The sequence below is a fragment of the Lepisma saccharinum genome, chromosome 26 (assembly GCF_977018435.1).
Source record: "Lepisma saccharinum chromosome 26, izLepSacc3.1, whole genome shotgun sequence".
Lineage (NCBI taxonomy): Eukaryota > Metazoa > Arthropoda > Insecta > Zygentoma > Lepismatidae > Lepisma > Lepisma saccharinum.
In genome coordinates this window covers 54,123,884-54,149,223 of record NC_139254.1, presented here as the reverse complement: position 1 = coordinate 54,149,223, position 25,340 = coordinate 54,123,884, and the positions used below count along the sequence as shown (strand labels likewise).

The window sequence follows — 25,340 nt, the reverse complement described above, 5'->3', positions numbered from 1 at the left end:
TAAATACCCACAACTAATATGGACAAATTTAGAAAATGATTCAAAGCTCCTGTATTTGAGGGGCGCTGAAGTGGAACCGCGACTGTCGATGTTTCAGAACATTAGAACACATTTGGACACAAATTTATAGATAATCCCTATGAAATAATGCACTTATTCCAGCCATACCAGCAGCGTCTGTTTATACAGTGCGCTCGCTTTGGCTCTGGGCCTAGAAAGCGCGTGACATGGCGCAAATGCCGACATTTTCGTCCCGTAACATCTCGTTTATTTACGCACATATCTTTAGCATATAGACAATTATATTTATATTGCATAAGGAGTATTAACCTATGTTGTAAGAGTTGTTCAAATTTGTTCACGAGCTATCTCGGCCCAGAGCCAAAACGTACTATACAGAGCATTCCCTGACATTCGCTACGAGACTCGGCAGCAAGCGACCCGGCATCAGTGCTTGTCTTTACCGGTGAACGGGGTCCCGGTGAACGGTGAACAGTCGCACGCTACAGTCTGTTTCTTTCGCTCTCCCTGCCTTCGCTCTCTTTCCCTTTCTGTTGACGTTGCAGACTGACGCCAGTATAATCCTCCCTCGGAAGTTGTGTTGTGTCGTGTCCGTGTGTTGAAGATTGAAGATTGTGGCTTAATATGGCACCACAAAAGTTTATATTACAACAAAGGATTTATCTTGTCGAGTGTTAATTCGGAAAGAGGAATTGTGGAGAAGTGCGACGACGTTTTGCAACGAAATTTCCTGGTGTTCCCGTTCAACATAGGACCACTATATTAAACCTCGTAAAAAAGTTAAGAGTAACAGGGTCAGTTCTGAATAAAAGTGAAAACAAAAACCCACGTGTACTTACTGAGGAAAAACTCGATGAGATAGAACAAAGGTTAGAACAGTCTCCTCGAAAATCTATCCGCCGCCTCTCACAAGAAACGGGTGTTTCAAATACCACAGCATTTAGAGCCGCTAAAATTCTTAATCGGGAGAATTACAGTAGACGGACTTGAACGTGTAAATTCCAATTTCCTTCGGAGATGCCAGGAATGTGTTGCAGCAGAGGGACATCATTATCAACACCTCCTGTAGTCAAGGTTAGTACACAATATGAAAACTGTAATTTTAATAGCCGACTCTAGCGACTGTCGCGGACCCCGTTCACCGGGAAAGACAAGCGCTACTGCCGGGCCGCTTGCCGCCGAGTCTCGTAGCGAATGTCAGGGAATGCTCTGTATATACAGCTATATATATATATAATAATGAACTTGCGACCGTGGGAAATTTTCATCGGATGAGTCCTGGACTGGACATTGATGTTCCTTTGTGAGTGTCCCGTCATCAATTATCAAATCATCATTCATCCTAACCGACGTCAGTAATGAGAAGGTGCAGAAGAGCGACAAATTTCCAACAGTGGTGGAAACAGTGTGAGAAACTTGCCACGTCTCCTCCCTCTTCCAAAAACTCATTAATCCACTCTCTTCATCTTCCCCAATATTTTTAATAAAGGATTTTCCAATATTAACTCTTCGTCGGCTATTTCTACACAATTTGTTTTTATGCAATGTGACCACAAGTCTTTTTTGAGAAACATCCAGCTACTTACAGTCACGAAAATTGATTGATGAGAGATCCAAACCTGATCCTCCTAACCTAACCACATGTGTATTATTAGAACTAGGCGGAATTGTAATTGGAATAAATGCATATGTGGTTAGGTTAGGAAGGACAGATTTCTTGCTCTTAGCAATCAATTATCGTGACTGTAAGCAACTGGATGGACCTCAAGACAGACCCATGTGACTACCACATCGACAGTACTTCCGTCAGTCGAGCAAGGGCTAATCGAAACTGAATCAAAATGTGTTCGAACGGTAAAGACACTGAGACGATGACGTAAAACGGATACGAAGTTCTAAATGTATTATTTTTACATTGCAGCCCCAAAAACCACCACAACTCCTGCACCAAACGCTATTCTTTGTCCGTCTCTGACAGTTGATGCCTACGAAGAATATGTATGGGACAAGGCTCCCCCAGGAGTTGTAATTAGCGATTGCCCCAAGGGAACGGACGGACATGCCACCTGGGAGTGTGGGAACGACGGAAAATGGACCACGCCTTTCCCTGACCTAAGGTAAGATTTAGTCTGGCACACAGGAGTGCGTACACCTAACTTGGTAGTTTACCTTCGTCACCATTTTAATGTTTTACTAACTATTGGGGGTGAAGCCTTGAAAAAAGTTCAGTCTTTGAAAGAAAAATGACATTCCGACCATCACTGTTTTACAATCTTTGATGCGTACAAAACAGGGGAGTATCTACGGTGGTCAAGAACACCAAACATTTTACTTCTATGCACATTTAGTGTAACTTTAGCCGTTATAATATATATGGAATACCTTTCATGAGGAACTGGAATTCATATTTCCTTCATTTAACGCAAGCCGAAATTAAAACTCTTCTTAATTAAACTGAAGCTAAAAGTTTCAAATGGCACACGGTTTTGAACTGTATGCACACATCTATTTACAAATATTGGATAGCATATGAAACACTGTTGATGGAACATTAAAATGAACTTCTGCAGTATTGCGAAAATATCCTCGCCTATAATATTACTGTTCGTTGTAAAAACCTCCACTTTGAATCTGACACATCCAATTACATAAGCCCCTTCCCCCATTCCTTGGAAGTTCTAATATTTATTAACGGTGGTAAAATATCTCTAAACTGAATTTCTAAGTGAAAATATTACCTGAAGACAAGAAACGTAGTGCTAGAATAAGTATAGTTGAAAGCACTAGACGGTGGATAATATTAATTAGCATACAATTGTAGAACCGTTGTCACTAACAGTAAGAGAATATAATGTGTTTGTTCAGTATTCCGGACGGTCACACCTACATGAATTCCATCTTTGCAATACAATCTGATTTCCCTCAATATTATTTCAGTGGCTGTACATCTGAAGCTGTAAACAACGTAACTAATACTAATTTAACTGACTACGACAATATGGTGGAGGCAGTGGAAGATCTGAATGACGTGGTTCAACCTAATACAACCTCTGGTGACCTGGCCAACATTGTGGACAGAATAGACGACGTTCTGCAAGCGCAGGAGTCCAGGTTGCAAGACGCCAACACAACCTACGCTACCCACTTGGCCGTCACTTACACCGAAGCGTCCACCAAGCTGGTCAGCGACACTCTGGACAAGGTGACCAGCTGGCTCGGCCTTCCCGAGGGCAAGAGGAAGGAGAAGTTGTCCAACCTGCAGAGCACCATCGACAAAACGGCGGACCTTCTCGCACGGTACCTTGGAGAGGAGGGCTCCCAAAGTTTCACCAGCGATAATTTCGGTAAGTTACTAACAGATATAAATACTAAAGCCCATACTTTTTACGGTAACTTATTCCACTTATGTAACTTATTGAAGTACAACCGACAGTGAAGGTCACGGTAGGCAAGGGTGTACCTAAGGAGGGGTTTATGGCTTCAATCCTGTCAAATACTTTCAAATGAATAAGCATTTATTCTGCCACTTCTTTTGTAATGCAATATTTAAATCATAATGTTCTGAATATTCTACAAATGGACTTGACTTGTTAAGAAAACAACTGAGGGCCCTGTGTATTCTAATAAAAACTTTAGACTTTATATTCACTCAAATAATGAGAATATATCTCGAATAATTCAGAGGATCTCCTGTAGAATAAATGAAACTAATTTCATGTTGCCAATCACTATGGATGTGTGGATCATAAAATTCGGAACCGGGCTCGGAGAAGACATCTTGTCCGACATCTAGAGTGCATAACTCTCGTCAGAAGTTCCTTTTAGAATGTGTAATTTTCATTTCAAAAAGTGCAAGTCCTGATTCGAACTCAAGTTCGGTATCTTTGACATAGCTCGAGACGAAGCCGACCGGACGCGTATCTGTTTTCGAGCCAGCACCTGTTCTTCTGAGAAGCGCTGTTGTCACTTTTACCTGCTGCGTTTAGACATCCAAAACAAACTACGACGACGTTACACACCCAAGGCCTCCATGTTATATTAAAAAAATAGCACAACACAATAACACAACCTAGCAAAAGATAACCACATCCTCACGTTATGAAATCTCTAAAGAAACTGAATTGGCAACATCTTATTTACTCCACGTGGACTTAACAAGAGATGTCAGTTCCTAAAACGGACGCTATTGGTGGGAAAGATTTGAGGAGAGAATATACTGGGCTCCACGTGGACTTGACAAATGATTGTCAGAGGGAAACTGATCTTCCGTAATTTCCTTTGAAGTAAAGTGGCGTTCCAATCAGAACTTGCACCATGCCCAATCAGGCACGGCCAGCAAATCCCCTAGCGTCTTGGACTTGGTGGTAACAATGTTAACTACGACGGCACGAACGCGGTACATTACCCAGGACACCAAGAATGGCGGCTGTGACGGTTTTTCTCGTGTACTGAATTGTTGAGCGTAGTAGCTTCACAGCCGCTGGATGTAGTACACACTGTTGTTGCTTCCAAGTATTCGGGTACTTATCAAACCAGCGACGTACAGTTTTCTGATGAGCTTGCAAGCTACCGTGTCACCTATTCCCTTTTCCGATCAAGAAGAGCAACCCGTGTGTTGCAAGCGGAATTTTATCTAACCAGAGAAATGTTGCTCTTGTCATTGCCTTGATTGGGTCAGTGTGCTTGAACTGAGGCTTGGTTCGTACTTTGCCTTTTGATGCCCGTTCGCCTTCCCATGACAATAGACATATGCAAATTGTCCATCATCACGTTCATTGACTCTGTTTTCAACCAAGTGATGTCCAAGATTTGAAACTGAATCGATAATAGGCAGAGGACTATTTGGAATTTTTTAAGAGAGAGGACCATATGTGCTTGAATTCTACACTAGGATCACTTTAAGGTTTTGGACTATCTCCACTACCTACACTACAAATCAAACATCCACAAAAATACTACCTAAGTTCAAGGGGCAGAAGAATCAGCTCAAATCCGGCAACACTCAGAAAAGAACAAGACATATCGTAGATACAATGAAACTCAATAAAAGAGCCATTCACAGCCAAGTAGAGAAGCGGCGAAATAAAAGACTGACTCAAAAGGCACAGTATCAACACCATACTTCTCTGGGTTATAAGAAAAGATAACTAGAATTGGTTCAAAATTCCAACATCATTTCAGCAGTAAGAAGACACCAGAAGACAAACCAGAGAGCTCCATATAATCCAGCAAAAACTGCGAATACACAACACATCATGTGAATGTGGGGGAGCTTACACAGGAGAATCAGAATGCCCTATACAGAAAAGAATAGATGAACACAATCATTACACATCCAAATGCAAAACAGATAGGTCAAAAATAGTCGAATATGCATGGGTGTGAATCACATAGAATTCAGTGTTGCAACGTAACAGTACTACACATAGAACCAAATGAGACTCTAAGGAAAATCAAAGAAGCAGCCTTCATAGCAGCGTGTTTCCCTGTGTGTGTTAGGTTTCGATGCACAGCTGTTGTTTTTTTTTATTTCCGCACCTATCTACAAGGACATCTAGGAATGACAGACGTTTGTTTAATTCCTTTTCCATAGTAAACCTACTTGATATGCTGGAGAAAATTTGGTTGTGTCCACGTGGCCATATTACTAAAGCATTATCTACATACCTAATGCATGTCTTTGGCTTCCTGGTGCTTTGGATGAGAGCTGTCTGTCTGTTCATGTCTTGTAAAATCACAGTCTGTCAAAGGTTCGATCCCCACCAGCGGCTGAAGAAATTTGTTCACTTGAAGACCACAGAAGAGGTGTTCTCTACTGCTAGGGAATGCAGCTAAAGCACTAGACAATGAATAATGTTCAATTAACAATGCATGCTAATGTAGAACCATTGTCACTAACATTCAGAGAATTATTAAATGTTAACGATTTATATTACCTGTTCACAAGTTAAATGGGTTAATATTATATGTGTATATAATTACTTGAGTACATTTGAATTTTAAAAGCTTATATTTTAGTTCAACTGATCATTTGTACTATTCTTCCTTCTGATCTGAGTATTTTCATTCAATCAAACTGACTGAAGAAGTCGTTTGAAATTTCCCTTGCCCTGTGCATGTGTGTGTGTGTGTGTTTTATATTAATCAGTGCGAGTTTTCTGAAATGTTTAACCATCCAGAGATGACCGTTGAGAAGAAGAAACCCAGCTACTACCAGGAGAATCCTCCGACCTTCCAGCAAGAGGACAACTCGGTGCAGCTTCCGAAAGAGATATTCGACTCGATGTCCGACGATTGGGCAGGAGTGTCCTTCGTCTCGTACAAGAACTTCCATTGCTTGATGGACACAGCGTCGGCTTGGTAAGTAATTGACGGAATCAACTAAACAAAGGTTGTGTTGTTTCTCAGTGACATGTCCAGTAATTTCATTGGTTGGCAATGTTTTCACCCCTGGACATGTGCAAGAATGCCGCTCCCCCCCCCATTTATTTTTCTGCTGTTGCTGTGGACAGAGCATAAGCTATATTACTTAAAAACCGCCGTATGGGAGAGAAATCAATATTTCAACCTATCTGCAATTGATTCTGGATCAAAGGGCACTTTAAGTGCATAAAATATTACTATAATTCTTTGAATTTTCAAGCTACAGCTGCATTGTCCTAGAACATAAAGTTGAAATAAATTAAACTACAATAATCTATGGTTTTCCTACAGGCTTCTTCATTACAATCACCAACATTTACTGATTTTATAGTTTCTTGCATCTTTGTTGTTGTCAACATCGGATGATAGAGTTTCTACCCTTCATTTTAATTAAAGAGAGGAGTTGCTTGCACCCGCGAAAGCACGAGCATGCAGGGAGATACATTCTACCATCCCTCTTGGTGGATCATCTGACTACCACACGGAAGATACAGGTTCGAATCCCGGAACAGGTGATCTGGACCAGGGATTGTTCCAGTCATTTCTCTGTTTCTGCACGGCTCTGAGGGCCACCCAACCTCGTAAATGGGTACCTGCGGGGCAACCCTGGCAGGTAAAGGCGGCCAGGCGTGATGCTGATCACATCATTCCAACTGTGGTCGAGATCAAGAATATGTGGAGCTCTACGTTTTCACATCACCCCATATGCCTACATGACATGTGTGCACAGGGGTACCTTTGCCTTTGCCATCCCTCCTCTACGTAATCTTCGATGCCTCCCCTTAAATATGCCACTGACTGTCGTGGTATTTAAATAAACGTTAACGAGAGAACCCATTACGATTAAATCAACTTGATGCAACGGCTCTTAAAGTGACAGGGTCTAGTAAGAAGCTTTTTACTGGTCGTTGTATCGAGTCCCATCACCGCTGTTTTCAGTCTTTCAAGATCGTTGTTACGCACGTTACCGTTGCTTCCAGGTAGTTCTAAATTGTCTTCACGATGATAGGTCAACACCGAAACTTTGTAAGAATCGAACCTGAGACAGTTTCTACCTAAATCAAGAGCGCTAAACATATGACTACAAAATGAGCTTCATGCTATTTAACAACTTTGTGAAAAATAAGATGATGCTATGTTACCGAGGTCGATAACCAAGACATTCCACCATTATGGTCAATGTACTTTCCCCACTGAATGTTTTTCCTTCTTCCCCAAACAGTACATCCCGTCCGCAGACTGCCAACGATGCTGGGTCTTCGACGGAGCAGTTCCTCAACTCTTACGTCATTGGAGCCAGCGTGGCCGGACACAAAGTGACGGATCTCTCGGCCAAGGTGCAGCTGAAGATGAAGCCTCTCCTTGGGTCCTCCAGCGGCCGGCTGTCAGCGCCCTCCTGTCGCTACTGGGAGCCCAACATCAACTCCTGGAGCGAGGCGGGATGCGAACTCAAGAGCTACGACGACACCGGAGTGGTTTGCGAATGCAACCATCTCACCAATTTTGCTTCCATGAGTATCTTCCTCGATCCTCCCGTAAGTAATTTCTTTATCTTGCACTCTGCAGTAAGCATTTTGGAATTGAATACCTTCAACTGTTGTTTCTTGTTGATACACTTGTTAGGGGTGTAAAGGAAGGCCTTCTGCAAAAACACCCAAAAGTCCTTCACTTATTGCAGGACAACGAGGCTCTGGTGCGTGTAATCACAGCCAGAATAATCCCCTGGGGAGTCTTGTTGTACTGTGTTTGTCCTTGTGTGTGTTGAGTACTTCATTACAGCCTTGGCTTCTACCCTAGGTAAGGTGATTTTCGCCTGAGAGAGAGTACAGTTACAGTTCTTGATAAACAATGAATGAATTAATTAATTAATTTTAAGAACTGAGTAAAGAACTTTTAACTGAACTATTTTATTTTCATGTAAGAGGTTTGCTCTTAGCTTTGTTTGAATTAAGTGGCTTATTGCCGTATTGTGTGACAGGCAAAAATAGTATATCAATCAAGCTACATTCTGTTTTCATAGATCGGTTTTCACTCATCCTTAGAAACTCACATCTACGTTGTATTTCTCCTTTCTCTTTCTTCATTATCTTCCTCTGTTATTTATCCTTATTGCATTCCTCCTGTCCTAAGAGCCATATCATTGTGACCTATCGAACCTCATTATATCTACTGCTATTTACTTATTGCAATCCTTGGATGTTCATTCTTCCCCACTTATCGCGTTCTCTCACCAGCCCATATATGCGTTAATCTGCTTTGTTTTCGATACACTCTTCTCAGCTGTTGTGGGCTATATTGGCCATGAGTCGGCTTATGGTACGTTCCGAGTGAAAACAATTTTCAGCCAGTGTATGAGGCCCGTACTCGCACACCATCTCGAGGAAATCCGCGAGCTACGAATGAGTAGCGTAACCCAGTCATGGGAAACCTACAACTACTACTTGAGGTTCGTCGCGCTGACCACACATCACCCTGTAACTGGTTGAATGATCGCCCACCTCTGCTGAGGCATGTGGAAGTGAGGCCGGCAGTCGATAGGCAGGCCCTGGCCCTCATAGGCTGTTGCCACGGGATATTATATTTAATGATTGAAATATCTTAGCAAAATTTCTTTTAGTTCATGGAATATTTGTTTGCATCTTTACGTGATCAGCTGAGAACAGTTGTCTGAGATTATAAATGTTGATATTCTATTTCGCAGCCTCCGCTTCCTTGGTACATTATACTAGGCACGTCCATAGCAATCGTCTGCTTCGGCCTGTGCCTTCTCATACTGACGTTCACCAAAGGCCTGAGGAAGGAGAGGGACTCAGTGGTCTGGCACCTCTGCTTCTCGCTGTTGGTCGTCGAAGTGGTCCTGGTCTCCGGGTTGGACAAGAACGACAACCCAGCAGCGTGCACGGCGGTCGCTGCTCTGCTCCACCTCTTCCTGCTCTCCTCCTGTGCCTGGATGGGCTTTGAGAGCTTCAGCGCCGTCAGATACAGCAGCAAGGTGAGAAGGAGTTCAGAATAACGTAACACAAGCGACATGTTATTATTAGTATAATTTTGGTACTCAGGTTTGTAGCGTGTTAAATTTTCCGACTGAGAATTTATCTGCAAATGCATGTTTTTGCTGAACAGAAAACATATTTCAGAATAATGGTTTTCTCATGAGTTTTCACAGAAATGTTCCACAACAATGATAATTAATGATGATGCTGCATTGTGTACGGGAAATATCGCACAACTTGCTTTATCATAGCCTAATAGATAAAGCATATGTTGCACCAAAATCATCAATTCACCTCAAAAAGCAGAAGCACAATCTTCTATGTAACTTTAGGCAACAATGAATAACAATGGACACTTTCACTGCATCGTAGCACCCTTAGCTCCGAACACAAAGGGTAGTTCCCGAAGTATGTGATGCTACAGTATTCTTCTGTGTATGCTCGGGTGCGAGAACCAACGATAAAAGGTACTGTAAGCCCGTCGGTGATTTTCCCCTATGTTGCACATTTTGGAAATTTTTGCGATTAATGAAGATTTTGTTTCACGTATAAAGTGCATATTTTCTTAGAATTTATAAGGATTTTTACATATTTTAGCCAAATATAAGGCATGTAAAATTTGATACCAACTCTGGAATTATTCCAAGAAGCATGCCCTAAAATAACGCCTAGCAACCATATCGAATGTTGCCAACATGAAATAGGCTTCAATCACGTCGGCTAATTTTAGACACACTTCTCTGCCTACATAAACCTAGATAAACGTACGAGATTGTCTACTGTAAGTCTTGAAAAATCTTGTTGAATTTTTCAATATGTGTTACAATTATTGTATATATAGTTTTCATATAACATATACAGTTAAATGGAATGTTGAAAATGATTCGTATAGAACTAATGCTTAAAAATATACTTCATTATTTTCTATTCATGTGCCATTCTTACATTAATCAACATCTACTTTCCATTGTATTAATACTTTCGACCACATTATTTTTTTGTTGTAGTCAGTATTTAAAAGCACAGTTCGTTTTTTCAGTTAACATTAATATTTTTTCTGTTACTTATTGAAATTTTTAATAGTAATGAAGAATTATGGTTTGATAATATTATATAAATAAAATTTATTCTTCAAAAGCACATTCCCGATGAAGAAATGTCATGTGTGACGTAATGTTTCTAATATAATATAATGGTTTAGTCTACTTTGATTTTTTCCTCCATACTTTCATGTTTCATGAACATTAGTGTTAACTTTACATTATCATTACTAAATTATTACAACAGCCGCCTTGCAGCTCATGCATGCAACACGTTCTACGAATTATATAGATAACATAGAATAAAATAACTTAAAAGTAATATATATATATATATATATATATATATATATATATATATATATATATATATATATGAGAGAAGAAGAGAGATAAAGATTATATATATATATATATATATATATATATATATATATATATTGATGAAGGAATTGGGAGCATAAAAGTCGAAACATTAATTTGCCTCAAACATCGCTCAGAAGCTCGCAAGTTGAACGCTCATTCACCCCACATTCCACCGGATGCAGAGCCGAGCAACTAGAATTTTCCACTCGGCTCTGCACAGTCAGCAAGGCAACGGCCCTCGCCGGCGGTGAGTGCACCTCCACTGTAAATTTCCATCTGCATCCAGGGATACCCCAGGTGCACAGTGGAGGTGCAAAGTCCAACAACCTATGACTCAAATCCAATGTATAAAACCGCTGGAGACAGTAAATCGATCTCTCACTTCGCTCCAATATCACCACCAAACTGATCGACGAGAAGAGGACGACGGCCTGCTGAGAGATCGCGACAGTACGAGGCGGCAACAAGCGAGAAGTCCATAGCAGTCCGGATTAAGCCAACCGAAGAATCTGCAAGAATAAAACAAGTCGCCGAATTGCCTGCCGTCTCTTATCGTCATCTTCGATCTCTCCAGCGGACACCTGTCACCGTCGCCGACGCCAGAAGCCGAGGGCCAGACCAACAGCAATGGGTGAGTAGCGTTCAACAACACAGGCTCCCAACAATCCTTCATCAGCCTCCTTAAGGGTAGAGGTGGTTAGCCAAGTCAAACTTAAGACCTACTGTATTTATCTGAGCTACGTCCCGGCGTGACTCGATCCCGTACCTTACCCGACGTCACGCTACAATATATAATCTTTATCTCTCTTCTTCTCTCACATGTACTGAAGCCCACGAAAGATGATGTCGAGAAACCTTAGTCGGTAACATTTTTCATTTAAGGAAAATTTCATGAAAAGTACTACTACCTCATTTGTATTCCTAAGATAAATTCTATTTGTCATTTGGGATATTTATTATATTCTTGATATCGGTCACATTCCAAACTGGTATGTTGCTATTGGAAGCTTTAAAATGAGTATTCCTTATAGCTATAAATTGACACATCCCTCTTTCAGCAACTTGTTGAATTATTCTGTACCCTCATTTGAATATGTAGATGCTACAATCATTCACATATTTCTGTATGTCTTTCTAGGTTTTGGATGCAAAGTCCTCCATGTTACAAGTAGTCCTTGCTTATGGACTGCCTCTGATCTTCGTTGCAGTAACCTTAGGTGTGACAGAAGGGGAAGGTTATGGAACCAATGACTAGTAAGTATTTAAAAGACAACAATAATTTCTATCAATAATAATTAAGAAATGGAGCCAGCAGAGACAAATTGGACAGCGCAATGGAATAATAAGATATATCTTCTACGCAGCTCAAAGTGTAATTTGAAAAGTTCACGGTAGATTTCAACTCAACCACATTAAGAAAGAAAAGTTTCTTGTAAGTCCACTTTGAACCGAATAAGGAATGGGTTTACAGTAGTTTAAAATTAGATCCAAACCTACATTTGCCTCCAGCAGGGATAGAAGGGACCTCTTGATTTACAAGGCAATGAAGTGATATGCTACGTCATCGGAGATGCATACAAATCCGCCATATTGAAGTGCGTTGAATGTCATTGCTGAAATCAGTGCGATACTAGTCCTCCAAAGATCCTAGCTGCGTAAAAGGTTAAACCTAAACCTCTAAATCTACGACAGAGATTCGCTAACACACGTATGAGACAAACAAAGGATATTGAAAACAGCAAAGGCACAATGTATATGTTGAACTGCATTAAATTCGTGTTCTGAGCCTTTTTTAACACGAAAATTCAATATTTTGTGAGATTGAATAATTTGAATAAACAAAGCAGATATACCACATTTCAGCTTTCGATGACTATATCAATGCTCAATATGACCAATCAGTGATTGTTTTTCCAACAACTCTGGAAAATGTAGTGAATGAATTTCATGGTAGACACTTTGTCTATAATATCTTTGTCGTCCACTGTATAACAGTGTAAAAACTATTTCCTGAAGTAAAGTTCAACGAAAAGGAATGACCTTGTTGTATTACTACTTCGTGAATTGTACGTATATCAATGACATCTTCCCCAGAAAAAAATAGTTTCGGATGACTCCAAAGCAATTAGTTTATAGAGGAGCGAATGTAGTGGCGTCAATTTACAAGAAAAGTAGAGTGGGGCTACTTTCGTAACATTTCTGGTTGTTGCGCATTTGCAGCTTGAGAGGGAGTCGTAACTCCAGAAGGATCCAATCAACATGTAAGCCGCTGACGTCATCCTAAACCAGCCTCTCTCACTAACGCACTTACTCGCTTTGTAGACTCATGCAGTATATTGGAGATCAGACTCTAATTTATCCCTCAAAACAAATTCAAACAAATGCTTAGGTGTTTCACCCGTCCTGTAGAAATCATGAAATAAGTTCAAATGTCCTTCTTGGCAAGAGTAAACAATTAATGCATTTATTTAACATTATGTTTCGAAGACCAAGTCATCCCCATATTAATAATAGATTTTTCAGGGTGGTGTTAGATATCAACTCCATGATGACAGTCAATACTGAGCTCACTATGCCTCAACTATCTCAGTCAGTCATTTTTGCTTCATTATGATTTCCTCGATGCATTTTAATTCACTTACTTGTATTTAACAGAAGGCTTCATTCTGTACTTTATATATACACAGTATCTATGCGTAATATCCTCAGATAATGAGTAACATCAGTCAGACTAATACATTGCTTGACTGGTTATTTTGTAAATTAGTTCATGTCAGTAAATAAGCAAACTATTACCTGGTAAGATATGTTCAGTCAAGAAAGAATTAACGTAATACTTATTAAGTTAATTCTTTCTTTCCGTGAGGAAAAAAGGGGAGCAAATGAATAATGGGCTAGATGGTAACACACCACAAATAAATTCAAATCTATGAATAAGCGAGTATTTTAGATACATTTCATCTATAGTACGTACAGTCTATTTGATGACAGATTCATATGAACATTTTCTTTTTCAGTTGTTGGCTGAGTTCAGAAAATGGATTTGATTGGTTATTCATGGGGCCCGCTGTAGTAATAGTAGGTGTAAGTATATATAACTCATTTTCTGCTGTACATATTAAAGCAAGTGAAACATCATATTTCTTTTTTGTTTTGAAATTTTTCTTATGTTGGTTTAATTGTCTACCAGCGTAAAACTTTACCAAACTGGTATAATTTACTCAGACTTTTAATTAATTCTGTGAATATTTATGCCAAGGTAACTTAATATACTATAAGGTAGCGCCATCCGAAAATTGCCGATCATGCACGAACGCGTGACGTCATGTGGGAGGATCGGTTATGCTCGGTGCCCCTTCGGTTATGTTCGTTCGGGGCTTGGCAGAAGCAAACGGCCGCTATCATTTCTATGCGAGTTTCAGAGAGGGAAAGTGTTTCATTACTTTGAGGGGTAAATATTAATTATCATACTTCGGGATGGTACTGAGGTATTCCTTTAATGATTAGTAACATAATTAAAACATGCTACTTTTAAAAGAGGGGAAAATTGCACATGCAAAAGTATTGTAAAAATTCATTTTTCTGAAACATCATCGATATATTACAAAGAAGGTTGTCCGTGTTCTAATTAGAATTTCAGATTTCATCATTTCATAAATCGTATTATGATTTTAATAAGAAACGTTGCATGCTAAAGAAGAATTGCATAGTGAAAAAGTTACAAAGAAAGAATTGATTGACAGATTTGGTTTATTCTTGCTTTTTTAAATCGGTGTCTGTTGTCTTTTTTAAATATGAAAGGAAAACCCATAAGAGATAGTCCCCCCCCTTTCTATCTCTTTCTTTGTTTCCACAAACCGGCCTCCTTGGCGTAGTGGTTAGCACATCGCACTTCAACGCCAGAGGTTTGGGTTCGAATCCTGGCTTGGGCATGGATGTTTGTGAGTGTTCATTCATCATTTCATCACTCATCCCTATCTTCGCAAATTAGCCAAAAGTGGCACAAGAAACGAAGTAAAATGAAGCAAATCAATCAATCAATATTTGTTTTCACATATACTATCACATTTACTAAATTCTCAATTTTCCCATTAAGGACAAATCAATATCTTGCCCGATTGGATTCGAAACCGGGACCCCTGGCGTCGAAGCGCGATGTGCTAAGCACTACGCCAAGGAGATCGACAGAGGCCTCCGAGGTACTACGGGCTCACAGAAAGTCACAGGAGTACTATCGGATTATAAATTATGGATATTAGAGTTTGGATAATAAATAAATAAATTATATAATATATAATCTATAAATAAAAAAAACACCCGTTCTTTATTTATAGAATCTCAAAGAGAGCGATAGTTTGCCAAACTAAAAAACAATCCTATCTTGTTCTCACGATAATAAAAATAGAAGGCATAATAAAAAATGAATTGGTAACTATAGATTGACACAGAATTGAATAAGCTGAATTTTGATGTAACTCGTTTTTATGTGGTTCTACTGATTAACTTTTAATTGGAGTCCAAACTTGAATAACCGTAATTTCTAATGCGATAGTAGCCCGGTATAATCTATTTACAACATTTAACACAATGCAGTACAAATGCCTAATATTTAGTTTTCTGACTAAATAGTTCCTTCTTATTCATTCAGAACGTTGCAATTATTTCCAGGAACATTTCAAATTTTACATAACATCAGAAAGTATTAAAATTATACTGATATACTTAAAATCCAATCTTTACCATTCACCATAATGTAACTTTATTTTTGAAGTTATCAAGTGAAAGAAGCAATATACAATCTAGATAAATTTTTACTCTGCATTTGATACTTACTCTAAATTCGAAAGAATTCCCAACCTTCTTCATATATTTATTTACTGTACAATAATTTACGTACGGATCAAAGTTCCACATGCAAAAAAATTTTGAAAAGTTTTATGTGGAGGAAGAATGATGAAATTGTTTGTAAGATAGTAGTTTCAGACTTTGAAAACGCAATTCCAGTTTGTAATTTGCAGATATTTTTAATATCTCTGATTCAAATTTGGCTGCAAGTTATCGTTGTCATAGTTCTAAAAAGTATTTTTTCGTATTAAGAACTTTACATACAAACGCGTGCTGAAGATGAGTCAAAGTGTACAAGTACTAATTTAACTAAGTTAACCTACTCGAAATACTTGATGAGTACTAGGAACATCAAACTAAAATGTCTTAACCTACTAATTCAAGCCTATAGAAATAGATTTTTGATCACACGGTAAATGAAACGCTTTGAGAATATCGATGAAAATATCTTAGTTTAATTAAACAATACAGGAGAAAAGTTACATGAACTCACAATGATTGACCGTGCAAGTGTACGAATTAATATTCGTTAAAGGACTTTGTCCGCAGATTTTCCATTTCCATTCCCTTGTGTGTCTGAGTTGTATAACCCGAAAATATACTCCAAGGCTGATATGCGACACACATTTGTACATTAACGAAGTAACTTGCATTACACTAATCTTAGATCTTCCTCTTTTTGACAGAAATGTACTACAAAGAAATAATGTAACATCCATTGGTATATATTGAGTACAAGGGTACAAAATTATTCACAATATATTTGTGAAATACCAAAATTGAACAAAGTTGAAACATTTTGATGATGGGTGTAATATTCACTCATGCAATATTTACCATCGTGCATACAACTCTATGTAACTCGAATTGAAGATGTACTAAGTGAATTTAATTTCCAATAGCTTGGAAGTTAGTACGCGATCTTCGAAATGCATATTTCCGACAACGTTCTTCACGATAATATGAACATACAAATCACAATCAACATCGGTCTGTGTTAAATGAATTTGTTAATAATTATAAATCCGACTTACATAAAATGTACATAACAAATCAGTTAGGCTCACTACGTACTTCGCACTAATTGAACACATTTTCAAGATATTGATGACTTTTCTTGTGCTACTGTCGGTTAGGTTACGTTGCAGATTTTGGACTTCTTTATTCAGTTAAAGCAGGTTGATAGAGGTTGTTTGTAATCTTTAATTTATTTGCTTCGTTATGCAGACGTGTGTTTCTCCTTTGTAAACCATCGAATATGTTTTCCAACAACGAAACATTGCTTGCAGTTTGTGCATATACCTTCGTCTATATATTTTTCTCTTTTCTGGCAGCATAGTCTTTAGCTTCTTTAGGGCACGTCTCCTTATTGCATATCTTTCGTAGCGTACAGCTCTGCAAACCTTATCAGCACGTCCTACAAGCGAAGCATATTGTGAAGATAAGTGTTTAGGAGAACTACACCATTTCCTCAATTATTTGGTACTAAAGTTATTGGATGTAATTTTAGCGATGGCACTGCAGTTGGCTTCAGCACGTTCTTTGGTGGAAAATACAGAAATTCTGCTTTTAGATCTCGCACATAGTCTTCTTCACAATAATTGGCACTGCACACTTGCATTTTTTACATTTCGTCTACAAGCATGAATCCACTGTTTACTTACGCAATTATCGACTGGAAATTATGATATTTTATGCCAGTTCCTTTAGTTTTCTGGTTATAGTGTTCATAGCTTGCTACAGCACAATTAGACATGATTGCAGTCTACAAGTACAAAAATACAATAAAAATAAATGGAACGCTACAAAATCAACAACCTGCTTGTTCCGATTTTTGCGACGTGTTAGTAGCTAAATGTACCCCGCACCAAACTTACTGCACATAGCAATGAGCACCGTCAAACCCGATCCTCCCAGATGACGTAATGCATACGTACTTCACATAGCAACGAGCACCCCCTGATATTTATGCATATTCGCTGTGTCTAAGTTGTCTAAAATTGAAATTAAAGTAATCCTAGTAAGATTAAGCTAGTTTCAAAGTAAGGTACAGGTGGTGTTCTGTCATTGAGAGGCGAGTAATTTAAGTTCATAATGTGTATTAAATTAATCCATACTCACAAAATATTGACCAAAGAAAGTGGAATACATTCAATGTGGGACTTATGAAACTTATTTTAAATGCTTATGTTGACAGTCATGAATAGTTTTCTTTTCTTTTTCTTTTTTTCTTTGTTTAGGGAAGATAGTTAAAGGATAGTAAGTCAACGTCATGTGTAAAGGTTATAAGGATTATCATAGTTTATATTCCTCCCTTCAATCGGACTTCTCAGATTCTAGGAACCAAGAGTACCTTACTTTACACTACCCATAATGCATGTAGAAAATCTTAGGTTGATTTTAACATTTATCTGTTCGTATTCAGTTTTCATATCACATGACATAATGCAGTAATGGAGTATTGAAATAATATACTTCAAGTACGTTCATATTTTAATCTTCCGCTCTTTGAAAAATGTCAACACACTCATGCATGATAATCAATACAATTAACATCAATAACGTAAAGCACAACAAACAAAATTAACGTCAACTTACATTTTGTTTCATCCAAATTCATGCAGAAAACTTCGAATATTCTCGATCAACTCAGCAAAGTTTTATTGAACTTACAGCTTAACTTATGGCTGTTTATGCCCAGCATACATATTCTCGGTCATCATTTTGCTTTTCTTTACAGTTTTCAATACGAGTATGTAGGTTAGTCGTTGTAATGTTAAGCGTATGTCGTTAAAATAATGTGCTTGTAATACGTAATATAGTTAAAATCTTTGTGATCACTGGCACGGTCATTATAGTCAGTTAAATCATGTACAGAAATAATTCCATACGTACAGTGGGAGACAAGTATTGCATGGCAAATTGCCCATGACAATTTTCATTAATTTTTCTCTTGCATCGTACGAGTATATATCTTTAAGAAATAGATGTTTAAGTATGTTGATGCAGAGGCTGTAAGCATCTTGTTTTGGTGTTTTGTTTCAGTTCTTGAATCTCTCATTGGATAAAAGTAATAACAAGAGCATGGTGCTCGACAAGTTGTTTGGTAATACTTATGTATCACATTGTACTACCAAGTACTGTTACAATTATAAATTAGTATTCACGTAGCTATCTTTGTGTATTTCACATTAGATAGTTGTGCTGACTTGTAAAAATGAGTTGTTAATTCGGACTTCAAATACAATTTCCTATTCTCTTTTCAGACATGTGCTGTACTGCTTCTTGTAGCAGCAGGACTAGCCAGTAAATCTAGAAGAAGTATGGCCAAATATAGTAGATCAGCTTCTCTACTTCTGATGCTGGTACCTACGTGGGCCATCTGGATTTTCTATCTGCGGAGCCGTAAGCATACTGATTTTTACTGTCATTTCTAGCTTACCATGAGAATTGGAAGGGTGAGGACTGGAACTTCCCTGGTATCTTCTCACCCTCCTATTACCTACATAAAAAATTTCAGACTTCAATCATCAGACTTAAAACGCCAAGTCTTTTACCTCTGTCAACTTATGAAACAAAATGTCCTAGCTAATCCTAATATGGCGTCGTGCTCAATATTCAGTTCAGTTTCCATCTAGCAATCTCTGATTTCATCAGAGGTATCTAATCATAACGTAAGATTTCTGTTAATGTCTCGGAGTGATCGTTGGGTCGCTCGGCATCATGTGCAAGCAGTTATTTTACGTCACTTTGCTACCTCTTGGGATAATCGCGACAATGAGGATGAATTAAGAAATGGATGGTGGGATATGTCTCAACCCCATTCAAACCTGGAATCTCTTGTTTCGAATGGGAGAACTACCTTGTATTGCATGGTTTTTCTCATCTTGTAAGGTATAATGCGCCGATTATTGCCAATTATACAATCATAACAGTAATTCGTATTGTTCAAAAGCATATGAACTTGCAAGAAGTACTCACTACTTAATATTTTTCTATGAAACATCGTTATTTTGTTTTTAATTTTTTTAGGCACCTGGAGTTTCGTTTCAAAGCCTTCTTCGGTGCGTTAGCATGCCTGCATTATTTAGCTCTGTAAGGAAGTGTGTACACTAAATGAATATTTAATTAATAATAATTTAAACTCTTTACACTGGTGAAACTTCGTCAATGTAAAATCCACGCACCTTTTTACAGCAAATTCTATTCTTGGAGCTGTGTTCGCCTTCTGGAACGCTCTCCTTGGCATTTACTACATAACCTTCCACTGTGCGATGGACAACGAAGTGAGGAAGAAGATGAAGAAATTATTCGTAAGTATATAACACATGTCTAGGTTTACCAATACAATGTAGTTCAAAATACACTTACAAGTGATCGAATGTATGCCAAGATCTTCAACAAACCACGGAAACAAGCCGCTTTGTTGCTCAACAATGGAAAACAAAAACTTGAAAGTTTGGATAAAATATTTTAAAATTACTTTTGCATTCATGATAGAACAGTGGTGTGTTATGCTACTATTTAGGGTTTGTACATATAAGGTAGTTTAGACCCTCTTGTTTTATCACCCAGTTCTATATTTTGCTATCGTTTCCTGAAATAATTCTTCCTTTTATTGAAAAATTGGTCAACCGAGTAGAATTATAACCGAAAGAAGCCTAAATGTAAAAAATGTTTTCTCGTGTCCAAATAGCCTATTTGTGAAAAATATTCAGCTGGATTCCTGGTTTGAACTAACAAAACCCTTTTTTTGTTCTGATTATGTGTAATAAATATTCAGATTAGATCAAGTTGTAATTCATACGTACTATTCATTCCTTATCTACAATACTATCCTAATCAAATAAACGCGTCCAGATGTTGTCCTGTTCACGTAAATAACGTAGCACTGATGTCCGTAACATATCCAAGTGGTTCATAGAATATCCGGGAAACATTCTTGTTGGATATGAATTGATTTCTCTTAGATAGGAATGAATATGTAACGGACATAGGATGGATGTCTCCTGGATGAATATTTGTATATCTATGGGTCGGTGGGCGTTCAATGAATGTCTGCTGGATATTCCTGAATATTTATTGGATATACATAACTTCAACACGAATATCAAAGATACATCTGTTACATGTATCTTGTGTCCGTTGAACATTCTGTGCTTCGTAGTCTACTTTCAAGAACTTTGGAGAATAAAAGTTTTTGGATACAGTGGGGGGAAATAAAATATGAATATCTCAATAATAAACCAACTCAAATCATAACAAAAAATGTATGATCTTTTCCTACTAACAATGGAATATTTTTGTCAAAATATAGAGATGACATCACCTCAGAGCAGGAACACTACTTGAGAGTTTCTTCACAACCAGCAATCCCAATCGTCTCAGACACACTAGCCCCGTACAGTTCGCTAAACTTTCGCTACACCAGGAATAGTGCAGATGCATCCCAGTGTCAGGCTGGTGCAAGGAAATTGCGTTCAACGAAGTAGAAGCTGCACCAAAGAATACACCAACGCAAGTGAGTTATATGGTGCAACACCAACTCGTCTACCTCGTTGGTTTGGGGTCAAGTAGTGTATTTTGTGTCTACCACATTTGCACCAAGTTCTGGAGCGGTGCAATGTGTGGTGTATGATCAGGTGGTGCGTGCTAACTAATCAAACGAACGTTTGATTGTTTGAGTTTAAGTCCACTTTGTGCACAGTAAGGCAAATCGGGACTGGACCTGAAGTTTAAAGTGGGATCCGAACCACTATGTACCCCCACCGGGTCTCGGACCTCTTGATTACAAGGCGACGACGCTACCACTGACCCATTGGGGAGGCCCTAAAGGGAACATCTAAAGCAACAGATATGCATTTGTTGAATCCTCTGAAGTTGAACACCGCTATTCGTCTTTTTGGTTAAATGTGATTTCCTTGCAACAGCCTGATACAGGGATATACCTGCACTACACCTAGTACCAAAAAGTGCTGAGAACTAGACGGGGCTATTGTTACCATGTTAAACATGGTAGCATCTCAAAGTTCCAGCAAACATTCCCCCTCAAAACAATTTCCACTTCAAACGCTGGCTCAACGGTAATGCATACTTGCAAAATCCTAAAATCGAGATACCTTTGCTTGCAGGTTCAAATGGAATGGATGAGTGCTTATTCGAGTTCCAATTCCTCTGATGACGTTACTTCAGAAAGGCTATCCCAAAAGATGCGTGAGTATCACTTTCGTGAGTAATTCATGGAGCAAATAATAGAAAAGGTGGATTGTCCGGGAATTTTGAGTTGTGTACGAGTTATGCTCTTCTTATCGGCTACTTTCACACTTTGCCATCTTGCATTTGATGCCTTTTTCTTTTTATGTAGAAAACTGGATTAAAGTGGGAACTCTACTGCACACAAACCAAAACGTTTGTAATGATATAGATCACTAGCCAACATTAGTATAGTTCTTAATACTTTGAACAAGTACAGTATTACAAGGAACAGGAACGTATTGTACTAATTGCCGCATGGCATACAGTAAATGATATGAAACAACAACATGTTACTATTAATATGTGGTTCTTAACATGCTGATCACTTCACACACAGCTAGCTGTAGGTAATGCGGAGATTAGGCTATATGACTGGTCAGCCCTCAATTTTTCAGATGAGTTCAAGAGATTGTGTAATGCGATAAGCAGAACGACTGAAGTTGCTCTTACAATCAGAAGCTGTAAATAACATGAAAATTTCATTAAAAAAATATTCGAAATATAATTGATGTATTGCTCTTAATATTTAATTACAAACCCTATTTTGTTATAAACCCTTTTGTCCATCATATTTCTCATATATTTACATTCAACTCCTTTCACGTTGCCCGGAATTTCAGTTTTCGATTACAAATATGTCGTGAATAGCAATAATATATTTAATATAAATTTATATTTGTAATTCTATATATCAAGGAGTGCTAGATATGAACTAATTTTGGTTCGTAGATTCAGTGATTGAGTTGTTCTTTTAAGTCCATTTTATCCACAGATAGGCTAATCGGGACTGGACCTACAGTTTCAAGTGGGATCCAAACCACTATGTGCCTCCACCGAACATCGAACCCGGGACCTCTTGATTACAAGGCGGTGATGTTACCACTACGACATCGGGGAGACCTTTTGATTCGTATTAAAGCATTCCAGTCTAAAATATTTTCTTCGCTTTGTACTTTTCATGGAGAACGTTTTTATCAATCTCCTAACTTAAATTAGATTGTCAGAACAGTTAATCTTTATGGATTATCATATTTTTATTTAAAGAATCTGAGCTCCCCATAGCTAACACACTCTCGACTTCAGAGTGAGTTCTGGAAAAAACATCAAGCTTTCAAACGTTAACGTCACTTCCATCGCGTAGCATGTTCTGACTGGCGTTAGCTCTCGAAAGCTAGGAATTTTTCTCAGAACCAGTGGCGGCGAGGGAGCGGCAGTTGCCCTCCACTTTTCGCCAATTTTGCCCCCGCACTATACTAAACCTTATCTACAAAGGCAAATATACTGTCTTTGCCCCCTCCCCAGTTCTGGCACATTGGCCCCTCGGTTTTGGAACCCAATCGCCGCCACTGCTCAGAACATACTCTGAACATGAGATTGACGTTAGCGTTATGTGAGTGACATAAGGTCTCGAAACCTGGGCTTGTATTTCAGAATTCTTCCTCAACATGAAATTGTCTTTAGCCTTCAAAAGGTCACTCTGAAGATGAAAGTGAAGCTGGGTATATTTTGTCTCCAAAGCTTGAGATAATTTTCAAAATTCACCCTGCAGCCCTGAAGATAAGAATAGTGACATCAGCTCTCGAAAGCTCGGAAAGTTATCAGAACACAATCGTTCCTGAACATCATTTCAATCTTCATTTGTTTGATCTTGATTTTATAACTTTCGTGTGACATTCTTCATAACTGTGGCTCTTGTAGAAAACACATGAGTTATTTCTAGATTGGCTACAAATATCATTGTACACCAGGTTTGCCTATAATTCACAGACCGCTGGCAGCGAAGAAGTGAAGAGGACAACATAAGAAGAAACAATATGTCGTGGTCATCACCAGCGGCTCCAAATGACGACATTTTCACTTTTGGAACTGAAGACGCCGGTGGCCAGTCTACGTCCAGGAACAGTGTGAGGAATCCAAAGTTGCCACGTCTGGCGGTAATAAGCGTCGATCCAAACGGACGGAAATTCAATCTGAGTTCTTCACAAACACGAACAGGATTCTAGATGTTTGTTGCAAAACTTTACGTGTGTCAAGTGAGGAAAAAAAATGCCTTTTCTCGAAGCATGTAGTGAGGAAGAACAAACGTGCAAAGAGCAATTCCAGGGGTAACAGAGTGACAATTTAGAAGCAGTTTCTTTCTATATGATTCATGAAACATGTATTGAAAATCATAACCCAGGAAATTTACAAGCAGTAGTTTTTCTTCGTGCATGGCAAATTCTTCAGCATTACATAAAAATAAATTTCAAGGTAACAGACTGACTCACTTGGCAATTTAAGAATACATTTTCTGAATCAAAGTTAGTGGAATACAACTTGACGCAATTTTTTACCGACAATTTTTTTAAAGTTTAGAAACGAAGTACGTTCGTAATCTAAAGATGATCTCCATTAAAATAATGCACAGCACATTGCTCTTCACTGGTATATAATTTTGACATGAAGGTTGACATTTTATCTGGAATTGCTCCAAAACCAAAATCAGCATTAGTTCTGATAGTGAGTGCAATATATGCATTACATTCCATCCATAACTACATAACGTGAAATACTTCTGGTTAGGACTTCAGGCTTTAAATATTCATATGAATAATCATTATAAGCAATTTAAACAGACTTTGGGGTTTCACTGTATGATTATTTGATTTTTTAATACTTTGCATATCTCAAGCGATGCCTTGAAACAAATCGTCCTCTATATACCAATACAATTTTCAATGATTTTCGAAGATAAGCATTTCTTCCACAAGAATAGAAAATAAAACAAAATAAAGTATTCAACACAAGATAATTGTACTGAAAAATACATCTTATTTTGGTACATTACACCACGATCTATATATTGGGACTTCCGCGAAGTGTTTTCCATAATTATAAATAATTAACACTAACTTTTTATGTGGTTGAAAGTTATATTTTACTGTTCTGCACATTAATTCCATCTGCAAAGAAATAAATAAATTATAGGATTCCTGAATAAGTACGAACTTTAATTTTGAGGGTCAACTATAAATCCTCTTGTTATTTTACTATACTTACATAGCAAAGGACATGATATGTCAAAATATTTGACAAGCAGACCTAGTTGAAATGAAAATGTAGTTTACAGTTACACAGTGCAGTAGGTTAGGTACTCAATTTTCAATTCTGCGGTAAAATATTACGCGTGTTTTATTTTCTGTAATCTATATATGTATTGTTTTCAACTCCATACTGAAAATTCTGTCTACTGTTTTCAGTAGATCGATGGGTGTTTGAAACACCTATTGCTTTCAGTTGATGAACTTAACTGCTAATGTTTCCTACTCTTTCCAGTAGCCGAACTGTGTCTACTGCTTTTAGTAACTGAACTGTACTGCTAATGTTTTCTACTGTTTTTGGTAGTCCAACTGTGTCT

At 38.2% G+C, this 25,340-nt stretch overlaps 1 protein-coding gene across 1 annotated transcript; it reads left to right on the top strand.

The window, feature by feature from the left end:
* Positions 1–1,920: 1,920 nt before the first annotated feature.
* Positions 1,921–24,972, top strand: LOC145979668 (adhesion G protein-coupled receptor L3-like). Its single transcript, XM_083112633.1, has 11 exons — positions 1,921–2,138; positions 2,959–3,365; positions 6,201–6,381; positions 7,667–7,979; positions 9,146–9,436; positions 11,982–12,097; positions 13,861–13,927; positions 18,955–19,093; positions 19,886–20,001; positions 21,820–21,901; positions 23,711–24,972. Exons 1-11 carry the CDS (start codon positions 1,921–1,923, stop codon positions 23,944–23,946), a joined length of 2,166 nt encoding a protein of 721 aa, XP_082968759.1. The 3' UTR covers positions 23,947–24,972.
* The last annotated feature ends 368 nt before the right edge of the window (positions 24,973–25,340 follow it).

What these genes read in the sequence shown, in the direction of transcription:
- LOC145979668 (XM_083112633.1), top strand. Translation starts at nt 1,921, where the DNA reads ATGTATTATTTTTACATTGCAGCCCCAAAAACCACCACAACTCCTGCA. An exon ending in TTTCACCAGCGATAATTTCG is followed by an intron (nt 3,366 to 6,200) that starts GTAAGTTACTAA and finishes TTAACCATCCAG; the next exon opens with AGATGACCGTTGAGAAGAAG. An exon ending in ATGGACACAGCGTCGGCTTG is followed by an intron (nt 6,382 to 7,666) that starts GTAAGTAATTGA and finishes TTCCCCAAACAG; the next exon opens with TACATCCCGTCCGCAGACTG.